At 35.3% G+C, this 20,571-nt stretch overlaps 1 protein-coding gene across 2 annotated transcripts in view; it reads right to left on the reverse strand.

Annotated features, from left to right (window-relative positions):
* Window positions 1–1,186: 1,186 nt before the first annotated feature.
* Window positions 1,187–20,571, reverse strand: part of TNPO1 (transportin 1) — an 81,994-nt gene continuing 62,609 nt past the window's right edge. Inside the window, exons 14-26 of one of the 2 annotated variants that reach the window (XM_064140375.1) lie at window positions 18,993–19,218; window positions 16,561–16,732; window positions 15,041–15,127; window positions 14,026–14,133; window positions 13,668–13,826; window positions 13,486–13,573; window positions 12,381–12,479; window positions 12,093–12,188; window positions 9,257–9,332; window positions 8,378–8,477; window positions 6,970–7,044; window positions 4,224–4,366; window positions 1,187–2,878 (exon numbers count right to left, since the gene is read on the reverse strand). In XM_064140375.1, the coding sequence (XP_063996445.1) occupies window positions 4,259–4,366; window positions 6,970–7,044; window positions 8,378–8,477; window positions 9,257–9,332; window positions 12,093–12,188; window positions 12,381–12,479; window positions 13,486–13,573; window positions 13,668–13,826; window positions 14,026–14,133; window positions 15,041–15,127; window positions 16,561–16,732; window positions 18,993–19,218 (1,394 nt within the window). In that variant the 3' untranslated portion in view covers window positions 1,187–2,878; window positions 4,224–4,258. Of the gene's footprint in view, window positions 2,879–4,223; window positions 4,367–6,969; window positions 7,045–8,377; window positions 8,478–9,256; window positions 9,333–12,092; window positions 12,189–12,380; window positions 12,480–13,485; window positions 13,574–13,667; window positions 13,827–14,025; window positions 14,134–15,040; window positions 15,128–16,560; window positions 16,733–18,992; window positions 19,219–20,571 lie in introns of those variants that run through there. The other variant, XM_064140376.1, reaches the window with a different exon arrangement.

A 20,571-nucleotide genomic window follows, 5' to 3' on the forward strand; every position in this document is an offset into this window, starting at 1 on the left:
ATACCCTAAATGGCTTCTGCAAATATTTGCACTACATTATGTATTAGAAATATGGTTTAATTGCTTTAAAATACACCATGAGAGAACTAAGATAAAAGACTATTTCTGTCAGTATTATTCATTTCTGCTTTAACTGTTTTCCTTGCTGTTAAAACCAGATCAGTTCACATCTGTACAAATACCCATTAAAACATGTATGTACAAAAGTGGCACCCTAATCTAATCCAAGGTGAGGTGGAGTGGTTTTATTTGGTTAAAGGGGCTTTCTGATATTTAAGAAGTTGAGCTTAACTCCGATTCTGGCTGTTATGCTACAGCAACATTTAAGTAGGTCTTCTGCTCTACAAATTTTTTTATTTCATTTATCCAAAACTTCCCTAATGCTCAAACACACTCAAAATCAAAGCTAGTTTGGAACTAAAATAACATCCCACCTTGCTAGGGTGTTTTTTTCCCTTCCAGAATTTGTTTTTAACTTGTTTTTAATTGTTGACTTTGCAATTTACTTCTAAGTTAAGAAGGAACTTTTTTATTGCTACTAAAGCAATGTAATTTGAAAGTAAGTTATGCAATTTTGGCCAAACTGAAAAAAAAAATACTACGAACTAGCGTTACTGAAGGTACTTCACACAATACTTGTCCAAACTAGTAATCCATAAAAATTCGAAATGCCAAAAAAAAGGTGGGAAGTAGGGAGTATGTAAAGCATGCATGCTACCATGCAGCACAAAAAAGTAAAGATAAAAATAAAAACTCTTTAATCAGCATTTTTAATTTCACACTCACACAGCTCAGACTTCAGTGCAGTGGCTAAATCATTCAACAGTCAAAGAACAGAAACCATGCAAAGAAAAGCAAGTTCTAAAAAAACCCCAACCAAACAAAACCAAAAATTGTTATCCAGTATTCACTCTGCAATGAAAAGGTGAGAAACTAAATCTACAAAAAGGCTGTTATGGCTTAATTTTCTTTTGCAGATTAATTATGCAGCACTTGAAAAATGGAAAGGTGTGGCTTCAGCTCTGACCAGCAGAGTTAAAAAATCTCTCCATTTTCCCTTATCATCATGGGATACTCTTTAGGCAATCTAAATTAGACTTGCCACTCTCAGATGGACACGAGATCAAGTGTACCAGTTAGGATTTCACATTCACAGTACATAAGAAAATACACATGGAAGGAAAAGTAAAGGGTTAACTTAACAAGGATTTATTCACAGGAATACAAGTAGAGGAAAAGACCAAAAACAACAACAAAAAAAAACAACAAAACAAACGAACAAAAAACCAAAACAAAGTAAAACCAAAACAAAACCTAAGAAAGTAAAAAAACAAAAAACACACACACACCAAAAAAATCCCCACAACAGAAAAGCTTAACAAATGAAATGAATAGGATCCAAACCAACTTTTGCTCCGTAGCTTTAAACTTGCACCCTTGTGCATTTAACTACATCACAAAGGGCCACCAACATGCGCCAATACAGTGTAGATACCCTGCATTACATCCATTAACTTAAACATCTCTTTTAAGATCATGCTTTGAACAAAAAGAAAGCGTAGAAGGTAATATGTTGAGTGGGAATAAACATAAATATAGCAACCATGTTATCAACTTCTACAATTGCCTTTACGTGCCAACTAACATTTATGCAGCCTTTAACAGGTCTTACCACATAACTCATTTTTAGAGATTCTGAGAAAATCACTAGTATATAACCATGCAGAAAGCACATCACACTGACAGCACAGAGGCAAGTATTTTGCACAGCTATATCAGCTTTCCACATTGTGCAGGTTACACACAATACAATATCAATCTTACTCTTAACAGATCCTAAAAAGGTATTTCAAGGCCTAATTGTTAACTACAGTACTTTATATCTATATTCTTAATAAAAATAAAATCCACAGAATCTCAAAAAGGAATTTTAAATGCAGGGCTATATTGAATTGGTAAACTGCAACACAAAACTGGCGCAACATAGGTAAATGTATACCAATTTCACTCTATGTGATGCAAGCATGCTACTTTCCCACTAATTTAAGTTACTTCTGATCACTATGAGCCAGAACGCATGCCTGAACCTTAAACTGCACGTTAAGAATAATGCCTTACTCTAGAAATTAAATCTAATGAAGTACAATAATCAAATCATATCCACTACTTTATTATTTTAATGTAAAAATTAAGATGTCAATCTTTTCTTTGAAGTGTCCCTCCCCTTACCCCCAGAATGAAAGGAGTGACTTATTTGGCAGCTTGCAGGTTGCTTCATTTTGTCCAAGTTAACCTTTAATAATTTACAGTGAGGTTTCTATACTGGACGCTGCAAGCGCCTGCTCCTAATGCAGACACAAGCTGCATTTTAACTGTACTAACTTCAATGTGTAGTTCTTCATTAACATGCAAATACCTAGGAATCCCCTCAAGCAGGATGAAATAATGTAGAAAACCCTTAAAAAAAAAAAAAGAAAAAAAGCCTTTTACTGTTTGTGACCCCCCATCCTTAGGTTTCCTTTTTTGTGCGCAAAATAGTATTCCTCTTTACGTATCCCTATGATTCAATTATACGGTTCTTATTTTGTTACTATTCCCCACAATATTCCAGAATGTGCTGTTTTATGACTATTTTTTTTTCCTTCTTCACATCCAGTGCAGAGTTGTAATAGGAGACAGATTTCCACCCACAAAGGCTCCAGATGTTAAAACATTTCCCAACATCGACTTAATACAGTGACGGCAACACCTCCCTCCCGCCCCTCCCAGTAGGCTTGGGATTGTACTGTATTCCCTACTGGTTTACCCTTCCCCCCAGTAAAGGGTAACATTTTCCCTGGGTGCAGAGGCTCCCCCATAGTCTCCCAGACTGAAGGACCTGTAAAAAAGAAAAATAAAGGTATAGTTAAATCTTCCTTGAATCTTAACTGACAGATCTGTGCATAAGCAAATGGCACTTTTATCTTTAAGTAGTAGGTGCCAACCTTTAACTGAATTTATGCCTAGATTTTCTTTCTCAATCGTGTTAGAGAGCCCACTTACATCAGGTAAATTATTCATGAAACATCAATGCATCCTTTAGAACTAGATTAACATTAGCACTATTGTGGCCAAACTTAGATTTAAGATAAAAGCATACTATAAAGGTTAACAAACTTTTCCATTTTGCACTGAATTATGAGGTAGTTATGACACTGAGAAAGAATACTAAACATATTTGCTACTAACCTAACAATTTCACTTTTGGGTAGACTCAACAAGACAGTCATAGTGTTTCCTCAGTTAAAACTGAGCATAATGGCAAATTGTATCACTTTGGATTCCTCTTCACTATGAAAATGCTCTCATTATGCTCTTAATATGAAAATGTTTGAAATCAATTTATTTTTAATCTATTTTTCAGACCAAAAATATAATCCAAACATGATTTCTTATGCCACCACAGACTTTAAAAAAAAAAAAAATCTTAAGCTGACTTAAATGTTGTCCACTCTACACAAAAACAGAATTGCAAGATTCAATCATATAATTTCAGTACAAAAATTCTATCAAAGCTACATACATGCTGAGTGAACAAACTTAGTTCACTCTGTTTATTCAATATCATAATAATCTCTCCACAATATCAAACTGCCTTGCACATGGGAAATAGAACTGCTTTATACAGTGTGCACACAACATGCAAGGCAAGGTAGTAAAATACTTGATTTCAAAATGAGCTGTCGCTGTTCATTGCTTTAAGTTATTATCTGCGCAGAACTGCAAAAATTACAAATTGGTGCACAAAATGGAACATGGTAATAAACATGTCAGCCTCCTTCCCTCATAAAAACACAATTCAAGCTCTACAGTTACAGCAGATTGGCAGAACAGATTAGCACAACATCCTTTATTCAGTGCCAAGATCATCTTGTATATAGTTAGGAGTATATTGGACTTTTCACAAGTGAAAGGTGCTAACAAAATTCTTAATTCATCAGATGTAAGGGAGCCTGTGTCTTTAGCATGATGGCTTGAGAACCATACTCAATTGGCACTTTGCTACACCTACACTTCCAATCTCATTTTGATCCATGCTATCATCCTTTTTTTCCCTCCTTCTTATAGTGAGAAGTATCTTGAGTATTTGAAAAATTCTAGTCTAATTAATTAATTTCCATAGATTGCAAACTGGGAGGAAGTCTGTTACACAGCTCTGTTTAGCAAGGAAGGTGTGTGCTTACCTCTAATTATGGGACTGCAGCTACAGTGCACAAGGTTAAACTCCATAGTAAGCTGCAAGGCGCTCTTTTAAGGGCAGAGGAAACTGGTCAGAGAAACGCCTCCAATTTTCATCCCCAACTTGATTTTTAAATCCATGAAGAATCTACAAATGAGAGGGGGGAAGGCAAGATCATCACTAAACAGAAGATACATTATTGATTAGCGATGTATGCAGTAAGTCACATATCGGTGGATTGTACATCTGTTCATTTGAATTCTCCAATTTAATACTGAAACGTTACTCAGAAAGAAGTCAGTGTAGGAATGTCTTTCAGGACTGAAATGTGTTTTAACAGTAGCATACAGATTATAGCTACGCATGCAAATTATTGTGCATATATGTAACTGTATGTCTTTTCCATGAGTAAAATTAACTTACAACCTAGACTTAGGCCATTTCAGAACACTGAACATTTTATCAGTTGATGCAGATTCCAATACTCATTTTTTATAAAACTCTGTAATATAATGTGGGAAAAAGCTGAGGCAAACCTGCAGCCAGCATTTGACAGAACAAATACCATCCATTTCTAGCACAAATACGTAAGTAACTTGGTAAAGCTATGCTTCAGCATGGAAGCTGTAAAATAACTGCCACTAAAAGAGAAGCCATTAAAATATTTAACGTTTGAAAGATCAGGAATCTGAAGTCAGTGACAGTCAAAAGGCAGTGAAAGAGGAAAAAATCTCAAACAACAAACCTACAGGTTTCAGTCCAGTCCTCCCAATGTAATACAATGAAAACTAAGAAAATGAAACAAAACTATAAAAAAGTCTTAGCATTGTTAGCCTTGAAAACAGGAGGTTAAAAGACAACCATTAAAAAGAACTAAAGCAGAGGAAATTGCTCCTCCTTGCAGAAAATCATGCCTAGAGATTCTATCAGTTTTGAGTTTTTTTAAATTCAGTGATACTGAATTGTGGGACAGTCTGTCATGAACATATTCTCACAGAAAACCACCGCCAAAGTTAAACTTCATGGCATCAAGTTCATCCTCAATGCAACATTCTCATATCATCTTAAACACAATGTAGTAATATTAGCATTATAATGTCAAAAGTTATCTTATGCTTTTCTCCCTGAGACCTTCCATAAGGATTGTCTCTCTTTCCTAATCCAGAGAATCAGATCATCCAGCTGCCAAGAAACTACTGACATCTAAGAGTATTCAGGTACTACAAAAAGAATGCCTTTTAATCTTCCAGTGGAGTTTTAGCAACTGAGATTCAGCTACCTTGCTTCGATAAAGTGATAAAATTCTTTCAAGTTGCATTTTCTGACAGTGTTAAAAAACTGAAGTTAAAGCCCACAAACCACATTGGACAATCCAGGTTTTTTTTATGTTGTTCCTGAAAAACATCTAACCGGAATCGTGTACGCACAAGGAAGTAATGTACAAACCATGAAACAGGAAGGTGGCAATGGGTCCTCTCCTTCATGGCAAAAACCCCAAGAGAACACACTTGAAAAAGTAAGCATGTCCTTATGCCAAGTGACCAAGTGACTATTGGTCACTATTGATTTTAATTCCTTCAACTCTACATGGACAGCTTGGAAAGAAGCTGATGAAAAGTAGCCTAACTTAATGAAGAAAATATTAACTCCTTAGAACCAGTGCAGAAATTAACATGTAAAATGTTCTGCACAATCATTATAGACAGCATTCTAGACTTATATTTTAAGCTTGTAAAAATTGGCTGTTTCCTTCTAGCTGGTGCTAGAATACTCAACAGCTGTCCTTTTCCTTGACTACATTCCTTTGGAGGACACCATTTATATAAGACACTATCTGAGACAATGAGTTTCTGTCTTTGCTCTTAAAGGTGTGATACTTAAGTTTTAGCTTTTGTTCTGATGCTCACACAAGGTATTACTGACCATGACCCAAGTAAGTACACTTTGGAATATGCTTAATTTCTGCTTTAAGCGAGGTATCATGAATTTTTGATGTATATTCTTCCTAAAAATCTTCTCTTTACAACTTATATGGGGAGCTACACTGCTGAACAGTTAAGCACAACTGCTCAGGAAACTGAAATAAGTATCTTTTAAGACACTTTGTAAGACACTAGCAGCAAAACAAGATGCATCACAATCTGGGTGGGGTAGAGAGTCCTTTTGCTTGAATTTTGTTGACATTTTTTTCTAGGGATGTATATTATTTTCTTGAAACTTGTTCATTCAGCAGGGATTCTGAGGAGGAATATGCAATCCTGAAAAGTTATTTTCATCAGCACTAAGAGAAACAGATCAGGATACTACTGGAATTCCATTTTGTATATATTTCTCCAAAATAAAGCAGGAATCTTTGCAGCAAAAAACCACCAAGAATTAAAAATCTTTAATCACAAAAAATGTCATTTTCTAGACTAAAAGTATGAAATCCCTGTTCTTCCAAATGCAGGCAAAACATAATATGCTAGACAACAAAAACAGTTCTTGGAGGATGATTACCCCTTCAAGTAAGATCTCAATTGAACTTTACAATACTATTATTTGGAATAACACAAATGCATGGAATAAAATACACATTTGAAAAGTTAAAACATCAGGGTTTTATTGTTGCTTTGAGAATTTGCAACCTTGCAAAGAAGCCTTTATGACCACTAATACAGTAGTGCTAACAATGGAGAGAAAGCCGTGAAAAAAACATGTGGATCCAAAACCACTGCTATGAGGATATACTGTTTTATTAGAAACCTTACCTTACAGAACATGTCTCGAAGATCATCTTTTGGGCTAATCCATGATGCAACAGCATCACAAAAAAAAATAAAGTCCTACAAGATTAAACAATCACATATGTTAGAAAATGTAATTCATAGGTCTGAAAGCAACACTATCTTCCTTCCATAAACCATGTGGGTCTCTGATCCAGAATTGGTTTTATGTGCTTTTCAGTTAATTCAGACAATAACAGTAATTTACTATTAGTTCTGAAAAACAAGTATCTGAGTGTAGGAATATCTCTGCTTTGCTTAAATGAGTTTTTGATTAAATAAACCAGAACAAAACCCAACAAAAACACTCCAATAACCCTCCACGGTTGTCTAACATGAATTCTTTCAGTGTATATACCAAGTTCAAGAACATCACTTTAATAAGAAACAATGAGCTCAAGACCATAGCCACAACACTCTTGTTTCCCCAGCTAGAAACGCAAGAGAAGAGAATCTGGTCTGTTTCTTTAAGCAGAACCAGAAGGGGGTTTTTGCAACACAGAACTTTTAACAAACGGATTCAAAAATAAAGCCACTCTGAAGTCCCTACACATAGTTCATGTATACCCCCTACTATACCATTAAAACATGGGTCAATAATTATTAAGTTGATAATGCATGTTTCGGGGTAGGAACTGAGGATAACAATTACAGTGGAGAGATAGGATAACAAAAAGGCTCCTTAATTATCCTCCCACTTTATGTGAAAGAACAAAGGAGCAGCAGAAGGGGGAAATGCTAAGTACAGAATGACAAACAAAAAATTTCAAAACAAGTTAGAGGCCAGATTCCTGTTTTCACAAAGAATCCCAGATGGGGAAAATCACCTTCCTCTTGGAAAATACTATACTGGTACAGTTTTACTTAGGAGGTGTGGAGACTAAAGACAAAGTCATATTCTGCTCTTCAGATGCACTATTTAGAGACATGCATGCTCCCTGTTGCTTGGACTATTTAAGCAATATATCTAATGTTGAGTGAAATTCTTAAAACCTGGGTGGGGAAGAACAAGGGAGTGGTTACTGTTGTTGGTTCTTTTTAAGCCTAGCCTACATGTCAAAAATGGGCTTAATTATACCAACTTTTGCTTTGTATTTTCATACAGAATCTAACTACAATCTGACAGGAGTACCAAAATACAGTTATTTCAATCAAAGTTCATCATTTACGTATTCCTTGTAAGTAGAAGACAAGAACTGAATGTAACAATACTTTCCTCCTTTCCTTTGCCAGATGATAATTCACAACGTAAGGATTTGGGCCTCCTTGACCTCAAAATAAAGCTACATCATCTACCACGTGGAATCATGTCAAGATAAACTCCTAACATACTCACACTGCAGTTTTCAATAAACTTCATATGAGTAAAAGAAGACCTATTCACATGTCTTACTTGGACTACTCCACTAGGGTTGACCGAGATCATGGTACAAATCCCACGGAACGCTGAATCTTTTTCCTCATTGTCTCTTATGTTTCGCAGAGAGGTGCACCTAGGAAGTTGGAGAGCAAAACTTAGGTAACTTTATTACGTTTTCTTAAGTCAAAACGAGATAGCAGTATTTGATGGAATAAGTCACACTGAGAATATGATCTGAAACACTATTTTGAACACCTAGGCTCTTATTGCACAGTCTTTTACTAGCATATTCCCTTTAGGTATCATCTTCAGAATCTTGCTCTCCTGTTGCACTATGGACAGTTAGAAAGTGTGACCTATATTCCATTAAATACATATAGAACACATATCTGAAGTATTTATAGAAACTATCAGTAGAAGCGGAACATGTAATACTACCACAGTATGAATTATGTCAGATACCACTTACAGAACAGTTATTTAACTTTTACAGCAGCAAGCAAGCTATTTTGTACATAACAAATCTATAAACATATACTCCTTACAGCAATTCAAGCCTCAGACTGAATTTTAAGTAAAATAATGCACAGTTTAAATTTTACAGTATTTGCATGCATTGTATTATCATTCTGGTGGATTTTAAAATGCTCTTTCATAGTCAAGCTTTAACACAGCAAGCATGTGACAATCTTATCCCATGCATAAATTAGTCGTTAGCCACAACATAAAGAATACATGACGGTGCTACTAAAAACTCACAAACCTGATAGGACAAGATTAGTCACATGGTTGGCAATGATTAAGGATTGAGAATTTTGTAACCAACTGAAAATATATCTAAAAGTGAGATAGAGAGAAGAAAGAAAGAGAGTGAAGAAAAATGAATTAAAAAAAAAATTGAATAATACACACCAGGGTCTTATAAACTGCTGTAGCATGGGGGCCACCTCTTGAGGACAAACGTAACCAAGACGACCAATTGTTATTGCTAAGGTAACGCAATCACGGTTATACACCACCAAACGCCAACCAAGACATGAGCAAATGAGGGGGGAGGAGAAAAAATAAAGAAAAAACAACAAATAACTCAGAAACAGAAACCAACAGAATCTGTGTATGATAATAAACATAAGATTTCACCAGTGCTGTTTATTACCACCCCCTAAATACGAGGCAGCAACATATATGGCATACTCTCCAGGGTAAAAGAAAAATTAAAGTAGTAAACGAGAGAACACCACAAACACTATTTAAAATCCAAAGGCTTTCTGATGTAAACAGTCATTCTGTCCTCTTCAGAGTAATTTCTTGCAGTAAATTTACCTCCCATTAAGTTGTGTAGGTTTTACTAGAATCACAGATACTCTTCATTAAAAGGATCTAACAATTGTAAGTTTTATTATCAAGCATTGTAAACATTTTTTCAATATTTAGATGAAATATTTTAATATATCAGTGAAAAAACACATTTATAAATACTTCTACATGGAAAATATTGGGGTCTATCTAAAAACACTTAATAGAAGAAACACATCTCAAAGAGGACTAAATATGTGTCTTCTTCATAGTCTTGCAGAGGATCTAAAATGGTTGCTAACTCACAGCAACTGACTACAGAATATTAATTCTTTAATCCAAATATTTCTCCTGTTCACAAAAGGATTCTTCGGAGAAGTCAAAGAACAATCTGACTTCTTATACCAAGACATAAGGACACAAATAGCAAAGTTGTTTAATCACACAATTAAGTAGTTTGGTCCTTTGTTCTGAGGGACAGATTGAAGAAAATATTGTCATGCAAATGTGTTTTAATGGTGTTTGCTCAGCTCACAAAAGATTAATCTTCAGAAAAAGGAGAGGGTGGGGAATAATGTATTGGGATTACTTGAAGCAAAATACATGAATAATACTCAAATCCAGCAGATTTATATGAAGCAGAGAAAGGAAACCTATATTCAAGGGACATACTATGCAACACTCTAACAGGCATTTGTGAACAGTTTCATGAAACATGCAATAAAGCAGATGATGCTTTCTCCAATAAACGTTTGGTGTAGGATATGCTAGCAGGTCGAAACATACTCATTTCATGAAAGCTGCAGCTCACTATTAATGTGCTGTTTTGCTCTGATGGTACTTGCACTAAAATTTCCATCAAATCTAACTTGTAACACTGCATTTGAAGTGCTATTTTAAAATAAATATACACTTAAGATTTTTCTACAGCATGTACAAGGAATAGTAACCTCTGTTACAGCTTAATCTTTTGATATGTACTGGTTATTTTCTGTGCAATGAATTTCACTCAGAATTGTCTTATACTTCCATACGAGAAGTGTGCTAATTACATAGCAAACTTAAGCAGAAAACAGTAATGTTCTTGCACATACTAGTGGCATGCAGCACAATATCCCACAGCAAGCTTTTAAGTACAGCACATTCAACATTTATTTGCAGTTATGCATCCACATTTAAAAGTAACTATTAAGAGAAATAAGAGAATAAAAATAAATTAAAATAAAATTTTAAAGAAATTTAGTGTTTGGATGCTTCCAAAAATTCTCAAACAAAGATGGAAGCCAACATTCAAGTACTAAATGCCTCACAGTCACAGGTACTACACATCTATCAGTGCAGAGGAAGGGAGTCAGGGCAGGAGCAGGGAGAAAGAAAATTTATATTGCTATACTATTCCATGGTATATTTCACAGCAAGTAGGTACCTTGCTCCAAAGTTGTATTTTCTAAAAGTACCTATGATATGCCAGATAATTAGGCAGTTATGAAGTTCACCTTCCATACTAAGCAGGGGGAGGGGAAAGTGCAGCTTTTAAGTTTAGAAAATATTAGAGGAAAAATATGAATTGAAGAGCTCTCTTCAGTTTATCTGTTGCTTAGTTCAACAAAGCTGTACCACTGAATTTGCATAATTTTCAATCACATCTGATATAATGACTAAACCAACATGCTCTTCCAATATAGTTTTCAAGTATAAAAAAAAATCGATTAGTAGAATTGTAAGGCAGAAATCAGTTATTAAAATTTTGCTGAAGTATGGAAGGCGGTTTTCGTAGCAGAACATGTCCTCTATAAGTGCAAAAGAAACAAGCCTCAGAAATTCTGATTCAGTAAGGCATTTGGGGATTGCTTCCAATTTGAAAGGCAAAGCTCTGGGCCAGAACACAGAAGATGCATGCAATTATTAGAATTCTCATAAATTTGTTATGGAGTGACCAGGTAACAGAAGTTACATGTAATTTCAGTGATGTTCTAGTAGAACTGCCATCACTGATCTAGATTCCTGTGCATAGTATTAAAGGTTTCTTCAAAAACATAACTGCATTTCTTGTAAATGCAGGAGTTCATTATTTGTTTTACATATGCCAATTACATTTGTTTCAAGCAAATATATATATATATACAGTATACATATGTAAGGACATGTGTATATTGAAGTCTGGGTGAGCTAAGTCTAAGTGTTACTGCATACATTTGTCATTCACTATACATAAAACTGGCATACCAGATAAATAAAACAGATAGCTATAATGTTATAAAAGTCAGCAATAACTAAGAATTTAGATATATGATAGATGGTTTATTCCAAGACTGAGACTTGTAAAAGCTTCTGCAAAACAGAGTTGCTTTTGTTTACAAAATCAGGTCTGATGTGGTTAACCTATATAGATTTTTAAATTACTATAAAATCTCTCATTTCCTTCATGATGTATGGTTCAGTTTTTGGGTACCTGTGTTCTCTAACAACGTCTTTGGTGTGTTGGGTCTGTTAATTATTTCTACAAGCTGGTGCAACACCATTGGAATATAAGGCTGCATCTCTATACCTGAAACAATAAAAAAAGAAAGATTCAGAAGAATATGACTACTAATGTAGATAATATAAGTACATTGGGTACTTACTACCAAAGACAAAAATATCAAATTTGATTTCCATTTTAACATTAAATTATCACTAAATAAACAACCAAAAACCTAAAAACCATCCAGACACTGAAAGAAAAAAAAAAAAATCTTACCCATCTGGATGGAGATTTCTCCAATTGCCCAGGTGGCATTGTTACAGACAGAAATGAATTCAGGATTTAGGTTGGTTCCCAAAATTGGCATGAAATCAGCTAGAAAGAACAACATTTTAAAATCTCATCATACAATATAAGCATCTTGTCTTATTACTGTACTATCATGAGGGGAAGGAAAGACTTTTAAAAAAATCATGTAAACCTATTCAAATGCTTGGAATGTGTTACACATATAGTAGAAATAGAGAGCTCCTGTAATTCATATCAGATAAACCTGGATTTTTGAACGTAAGCAGAGCAATGCGAATCTCTTCAACTTATGATTTAAAATGTTTCTAATAGGTTTTACATTTATGTAATTCTAGAAACACTTTTTTCCTTCCCTTTCTGGGAAAGGAAAAGAGTGGAAGAGGGATGAACAAAAAAGCCACAGTTACAAGTACTTACAATACAGCTAAACAACCCTAAAATTACCTGATTAGTAACTCAGTTGTGGTTGAAAAAACAATCAAGCCTAGAAAGTGCTCTCATCTCTAGTTGAATTTTAAGAAGAAAATTAGTCAAAGATAGATAATAAGATCAGCCAAATAAATTTTAAATTCCAAGCCTATTCTAGCATTCATTTGGGCAAGTGTCTCTCAAGAGGAAACAGCAATCACCATGGAAGTATGTAACTGATGCCACTCCCCTAATAAAATTAGAACTGGAGCAAAATATAGCAAATAACCCAAAAGCTACCCTCTAGACAAGTTTTCCAATTCATAAATATTTATATAATTCCATGTAACAATACGATCTAGTAAAACAAAATCTACACATTCAAGAATTTTTCAAAGAAAGTAATTGTTCTGTCTACATCTGTTTTGCTCTATTCCAGAAGAAGGAGCTTTTTACATCATAAAAAGGAAAGAGGAACTTTCACACTGTCTGTAAGAACAAGAACCTTTTAAATATACAATTCAAAGGCCCTTGCTGATAAAGGAAAATGAAAACTTACAACCGGAAAAGGCAGCCTACAGAATAGAAAGCTTAACAATAGATCAAACAGCCTCTGACCAGTCTGTAAAGTAAGCTAATTGTTTAATATGTAAAAGAAACATACCGATGCAAGGCTTAACATGCTGAAAACACGCCTTTGTCAGATCACCTAACAATGCAAAAGAACTCTGCCGTACCTCAGGCATTTTATCCTAAAGAGAGGAAATAAAAATAAGGCAGTTCTAGAAGTGTTTGTGATTATTTTAAGAAAGAAAATCCTTGGCTTGAACAGACTACTCAGCTCACCTGCATGCACTGGTACATTAATGTCAGGATATTGCTGCGAGCGACAAGCTGTTCAATGTTGCCTCCAAGACCTTCAGCTAAACCACTGAGTAAATCAAGAGCCACAATCATGAAATCTTTATCTGGAGCTTCGTATTGGTCTGGCTGAGCATTATGCAACTGCAACAATAAGTACACATTTTCAATTTGAATATTAGATCTTCTCAGCTGTACGTGTAACATTTTTTTCAGAGCTGCAGCTTTGTTTATATATTCCATGGTTATACTTTAAATTTCCCTACAAAGCCATAATTTTATATAGTTAACATGCTGGTTTAGGGAGATACTTGAAAACATCAAAATAGCAATACAAAAATACCATGGCTTGTGCAAGGGTTTTCTGCACCAGATTTACACAACGCTGGTACACAGGTTCACAGTATGGAAGAAAGCCAGACTGCAAGGCAGTAGCAACCGATGACAGGCACTGCAATTAAAAAAACCAGAAAACAGTTACTACCTTTCCTTGTGTCCCTGAAGCACCTTTTGCTTGACAGAGGCAAATGAAAATTTTACAATTTTAATTGTACCCCATAGTAACTGATAAGACTAATAGCCTAGAAAGGCAGTATTAACTAGCTGATTCAAGGCAACTACTAGCAAGTTGCTAGTCTGTCCTACAAGAGGCAACGGTTTCAAACTGAAAGAGAAAGACATTAGGAAGAAATTTTTGAGGGTGGTGAGACATTGGAAGAGGTTGCCCATAAAAGTTATGGACGTCCCCTTCCTGGAAGGGTTCAGGGCCAGGGTGGATGGGGCTTTGAGCAACCCAAGGGAAGTTGTCCCTGCCATATGGCACAGGGGCTGGAACTAGATGAACTTTAACACCCTCTCCATCCCAAACTATTCTGTGACTCAATGACAGTTATAATCCAGCCAGCACATACACTAAGTTCTGTATCTTGATTATGTACTAGTCCTAACCTTTCACTTAAGTTATGAAACTAATTTTTCTAGGTGCATTTATCTCTTTCACATTCAGAAAGTACAGAGAATAGACTACATAATTTTGTCTCGTATCTTTGGCTAGTCCGCAAATAGTTTTGAGAGATGAAGGTAGAGCAAGGAAAGATAATTCAAGAATAGAGGATGAACATTTCTTTGTTACTCCCCCTAAAAAGTCCCATCAGACAAAACACTCCAGGATGGCAGAAATCTAAAAGATCATGACATTTCATTAGTCATAAGATTTTCTGACTAGTCAGAATAGTCTCTGCATGACAAAGAATACACAGAACTGTAAGTTTTTGTAGCTGTATCTCCTAGAAGGAGCACATTTAGTAGTACAATTCCTGAAATATATTTATTAAAAATATTCAAGTATTAACATTTACCTCTAATAAAGGGAAAAGATCTTTATCTTCATCCTTCAACATGTTCCACTTCTGGATTAATGGAGGCATTAGCATCTGAATATATTCCTGTTTAGGATAAAAATGCATCAGCTGTTGCTAAAACATTTCATTGCACATTATTTTATTTCAAAGCCATGAAATGGGTGTACTAAGAACTGATTATTTCACTTTTTTCAGGAAAATAACCCTGATGTACTGTAACTCAATCATTGTTGTAATATGTATAAGTAGTTTAATATCAGAATTTGCAGCTTGTCTTGAGATGTTTTGCTGAAGCATATAAATAGCTTTGCAGAGGGAATCTTTCCTACAAGTTTGGTTTCAGGCTACCTACCTGGCTTATTACAAATGTGTATGATTGATTCAGAACCTATGAAAGATGTTTGTACTAGCAATGTAATCTGGCTACGCCTCTACCACCTGCTTTTCTCAACCATTTACCACTGCTCTGATCCCACAGCCTTATTACCTCTAAGTTCTTGAAACTTACTCCTCAAGCCCTGAACAACCCATGAGGAAAGTAATTTCCTATTCCTCCAGAACAACACGCTTATTGTTTCTGTATAGCGCTTTTGTACCTTCTCCTGCCACTGCACAGCTGCAGTCACAAGGATATTGAACAAAGCATCCCTATAGTGCTGGTGCTTCCAAGAAGGATCTAAAGAGCCAACACATCTGGCAGATAAAAAGTTCTAAAGTGACTGAATAAAGTCCCACAGTTACCAGAAGCTCCCAATTAGCTTCCTCCTGCTACTATCCAATGTCAAGTTGACCAAAGTCAGAGAGAAACTGAAAAAAAGTCCTTTGATGTTATGGAATCTTGGATGGCAAGCAAAATGGAATGGAAGCAACTCAGTTTTATTTTAGTGTGTCTATGTTATGTGAAGCACTACCAAAAAAAATAAAAGAAGTTGCAATAACCATAAGAAATGCACACAGCAGGTATGCATATTCTCTTAATATGCAATGCACTAAAACTCCCATGCCACTATATTTGCCTGTGTCATATTTCTGCTTTATCCAATAGAGTCTCTGTTTTCATATACATAAGAAATGCTCAGCTCACTCTGATAAAACAACTTCTAATGATGACATGCTACAATGCATTGGAAAGAGACACATAGAACATTTTAGCTATAAAGTGGTTAAAAATAGCAAGGCCATTAGAAATTAAAACACATATTCCAGTAGTTTCTCTAAAGTCACATTTCGTATCTAAACTGAAATATTTGTATTTTCGAAATGGAAAAATTCTGAGCATAATAAAAATACCCAACCCTCCCTGGAAAAATCACAATGATAAACACATTTCTCAACCCACCACAAAATTGTTTCTTCAACATGGTGAATACTTGTGTAGTAGGAAAATTACTAAATATTTACAGGTAAAATACATAAACCATGTGAAACCTACAGAGAAATATCAGAATTTCATACTTATAGTAAAAAAGCACCGACACCGTTTTACTCTTATGACAAGGAACATAAGGTATACTCACTGGTTTATTTAGATGATGTCCTACAGAATCTGCTAGAGTTCCTATAGCATCATAAAGAATGAGTAGGTTTTTATGCTGGTATTTACTAAATGCGAAGACCAAAGTGTCAAGTATATATGCAAGATAAGGAACAAGTTCTGTACAAGCCTCCTCTTCTAGAGTAGCAAAGGCACTGGGGGACAAAAAAAATATAAGTCAGTTAGTATCTTGGAAAAAAACAAAACAAAACACAAAACCAAGACGATGTCAGATGCCCCATACTACCCATTTTTGTCTGAACATAAAACTAGTTAATCCTCAAATTTATCTGAGATGGTTTCCGGACAGTATTTATGAGATACCCTTGATCTATTTTGAATAAGCACATTAAAAATGCAGCCCCTAAGATTATGACAAGCAAAATTTAAATATGTTCCCACAGACCTTGTCACATACATGCAGGAAGACAGCATCAAGAAAACCACTACCATACGGAAACTACAATATACTAAGTGAAAATTTAAATAGATTTTGTTATGGTTTCTAAGTTAAAAATAGCCCACTCTATTTACTGTATGCTCTAGCTGTGCCTAGAAGCCCTAGTGCTGTGATCTAAGTCATCAATCTATACTCTTAGAAGTTCACTATATAAAAAAAAAAGAGATACAGAAAGCCATGAAAAACAACACAAGAGTACAAACAATGTTAGACAGGCTTGGTCAAAGCACATATCATGGTATCATATAAACTTTTCAAACACTTGACAACTTGAATGACAACATTAGAAACTCCACCCAAAACCAAACACCCCACACACAGATAGGCTGCTTTAGACAGACATGAGGGAAAATAAAAAATATGAGCTACTGAAGAATGAACAGATTACTATTAGGCCTATCCCTGCACTAAAAACGCCAACACCACCATATGATGTCAACAATCCTCTGCTAGTGTGCTGCCAAATACAGAAGTGCTTTTTTCTTAATACAAGGCAACTGTGAACGTTGGACTGGATGATCTTGGAGGTCTCTTCCAACCTGGTTGATTCTATGATTCTATATTTAATATTACTTAACACTATCATAACATATTCTTTCATAAAGTCATATGATGTAAGCAAGAAAGCACATTTCAATAAGATTCCTTTTTCGATGTTATCAACTAAAGCAGCAGCTCCTCAATAGTTCATAACTTAATGTTAGACATCTACTGCAATAGGTAAGTTAGTGATGAAAACGCACAAATAACCTATGACCAGTTTTTAGCTTCGCACACATTAACAATCTGCAACCGTTCACTGTAGGGCCACAGTATTTTGCTCCTCTTCAGGAAGGACCACTGTATTTCCTTGCAAGTTAGAAAGCTAAGAATTATGTAACAGCTCTATCTTTCTCATAGTGGAGTTTCCCAGGCAGTTTATTTTTAGCTGCAGAAGTAATTTTAATGACTCTAAAGAAAGAATTTCACAGAACTGAGCAGATGTTAAAGCACAATGAATCAGTCAAAATTTTCAAAAGGTTCAGAGACAAAAAGGAAAGTGCTTAATACTCAAATCTTACTAAGTACATTTCACTGAAGTCATTGTATCTGTTCTCAGGCAAGGATATATCTACTTCTTTCGTGCAAAGCTTAGCACAACATCTTTGACCTTAGCCTTGTCTCTATGCACAGCTGATATTTAGGGGCGAGTTACAATAACCTTCAGATTACTTTAAAATAGTTGTATTCTTAACACTTGAAACGCAACAGAGACAGTTCTGGCTCTGCTTATTTTGGCAGTTTGCTGTGGACACTCCTGTCCTGCGCAAACTGACACACAAGAGCTTTATTCAATCAACGTCCTGTACAAGAAATGCATTTATTCCAATTATGTTCCATTAACGATGCATCCATTAATGGAGCAATTATTTAATTTAGTTAAAAAATACCAGCAGAAAAGGAAGACATGAGAATCTCATCTCCCAAGATTTCTCTTGAAGAGAAAGAATATCTTGAAGAAAGAAATAATCATAAACCAAATGTTTTGGTAACTGTGAACTAAATATAAACAACGTCAGTAACCTAATGACAGGATAGTTTTACAGTGCAGTTAATATTGATTCAATTCTTAGGCATACTAAAAGCAAGCCAGATTTCTGGTCAATGAAATCATCTTACACTGAAAATAAAAAGCACCAGAAATGGATATTTTGTTTTATTACAATAATCACTTTGGAGATCCATATACTTTGAAAAAGAATTTGACAAGAGAAATACAAATTATTTCATTTTCATGTTATTACAGCTCAGAGTAATTTGTGACTATTCCAGAAGAAACTTCATCTATTTCTTTTAAAATGAAAATACATTAATATCTAGAAATGGGAGTTATAGTTACTGACACAGACATTAAAATAGTTTCCCATGAAGAAGTGGTGTCATACATTGCACTTTTTGCTTAAGCTCTGGCTTACCTGCAGGCAGCTTCTTGTACTCTCTTGTTGCTATCCAGGATACGCTTTAGCAACTCAGTCATTAATGGCTTCAAGTATGTGTCTGGGGGTTGACTAACTACCCAGTGTGCATAGCGACTAAGAGTCCAGCATGTAATGGAGCGCACAAGAGCCTTTTTGTCAGAGAGGCACTGAATAAGGTGAGGGATCAGTTCAGGAAGATATGGAATCATACCCTGCATGCAGCCTAGAAGGAAAAATACAGCTATTAGCAGTACCAGAATTAATGGAAAATTATTTTTTTTGTTTTGTTTCCTAGAAAGGACCTACTTTCATTTTCTATCACATAGGAATACATTTTTACAATACACAAAGCAAGTCTATAATTAAGTCCTAGAAAAGAAGCATACATAAGCAACAATTTAAAGTCACAAATTAAACATATATTCATTTCAATCTCAGTGCTTCCTTCATCTTCAGAAATTCTCCTTTATTAGATGCAGTACGGCAAGTGCGCCCAAGAGTTTATAAAGCTTGGAGATCCTCTCTCAGTCTACTCAGAGTAAACAACATAGTAGAGAAAGATTTGGTCTTGACAAATTATTACATTACTAAATAAGAATTCATTAAGAAATTTAATTTTTTTTCTTGATTTTGGATAATATCATAGAATTACTGACCAGCACTAACAGCTGCATGCTTCAAGCCAGCAAGGGCAGAAGTACATTGAGATTTGCCAGAAGTACTAACTTTTACCTTACTTGACTTGAAATCAAAACTAACAAAAAAGTTTTCTAGCATCAAAAGGAAAATTTATATGTTCACTACATAGTGTGGGAAAGGAAAGATAATCCAGATGAGAACCCAAATGTATTCCTTCAGTTTGCCAAAGAAGAGATGCCAAAAATGCAGGCAGAGTCAAGTGAGGCTGTTGGAATATACAAAGGAATGGAAGTTACCGTTATTTTACCATCCATAAAAAGCAGCTTAAGGCAATGTAGTCACAGGATTGGTTTGCTCTGTTTCCAAAAAACACTTTAAACGATATGCAAGCCTCAAAATTATTAAATATTCCACTTGTATGAAATCAAGGCAGTATTTCTTCCATATTACCAGTTCAAGGATTGGGGAAGACAGGAATAGACACATAATGTAGATTAATTTCTGGCTACATAGCTGCTGTTGCTGCAGGAGTTTTGGCTTTTATAAAAACAGGACCATCTATGAGGACTACAGTCTGTTGGGAAGGAGTGTGGAATGCACCTGCCTAAAAAAAGAAGGGGAATCTGTCAGCAGGTTGGCCAACTTGCTAAGGCAAGCTTTACACTGAAGGACCTGTGAGGAGGGATCCAAAATGGCTCAAATGGTGGCAATGCTTATGCTACCAATTGAGGAATTAACCGGGCCAACCACAGCTGGTGTAAAATATGCCCCAACTATCTCCGTAAGCAAGAATCAAAAGGCAAGACATCTGAAGTGGTTTGTGAATGCATAAAGTCTGAGAAGCAAACAAGATGAACTGGAGCACCAGAAAGTTACAGTATCATACAAATAACCAAAACACAGTGGGACAACTCTCACAACTGGAGGATCAAGACAG

Source organism: Pogoniulus pusillus, chromosome Z (assembly GCF_015220805.1).
Source record: "Pogoniulus pusillus isolate bPogPus1 chromosome Z, bPogPus1.pri, whole genome shotgun sequence".
Classification (NCBI taxonomy): Eukaryota; Metazoa; Chordata; class Aves; order Piciformes; family Lybiidae; genus Pogoniulus; species Pogoniulus pusillus.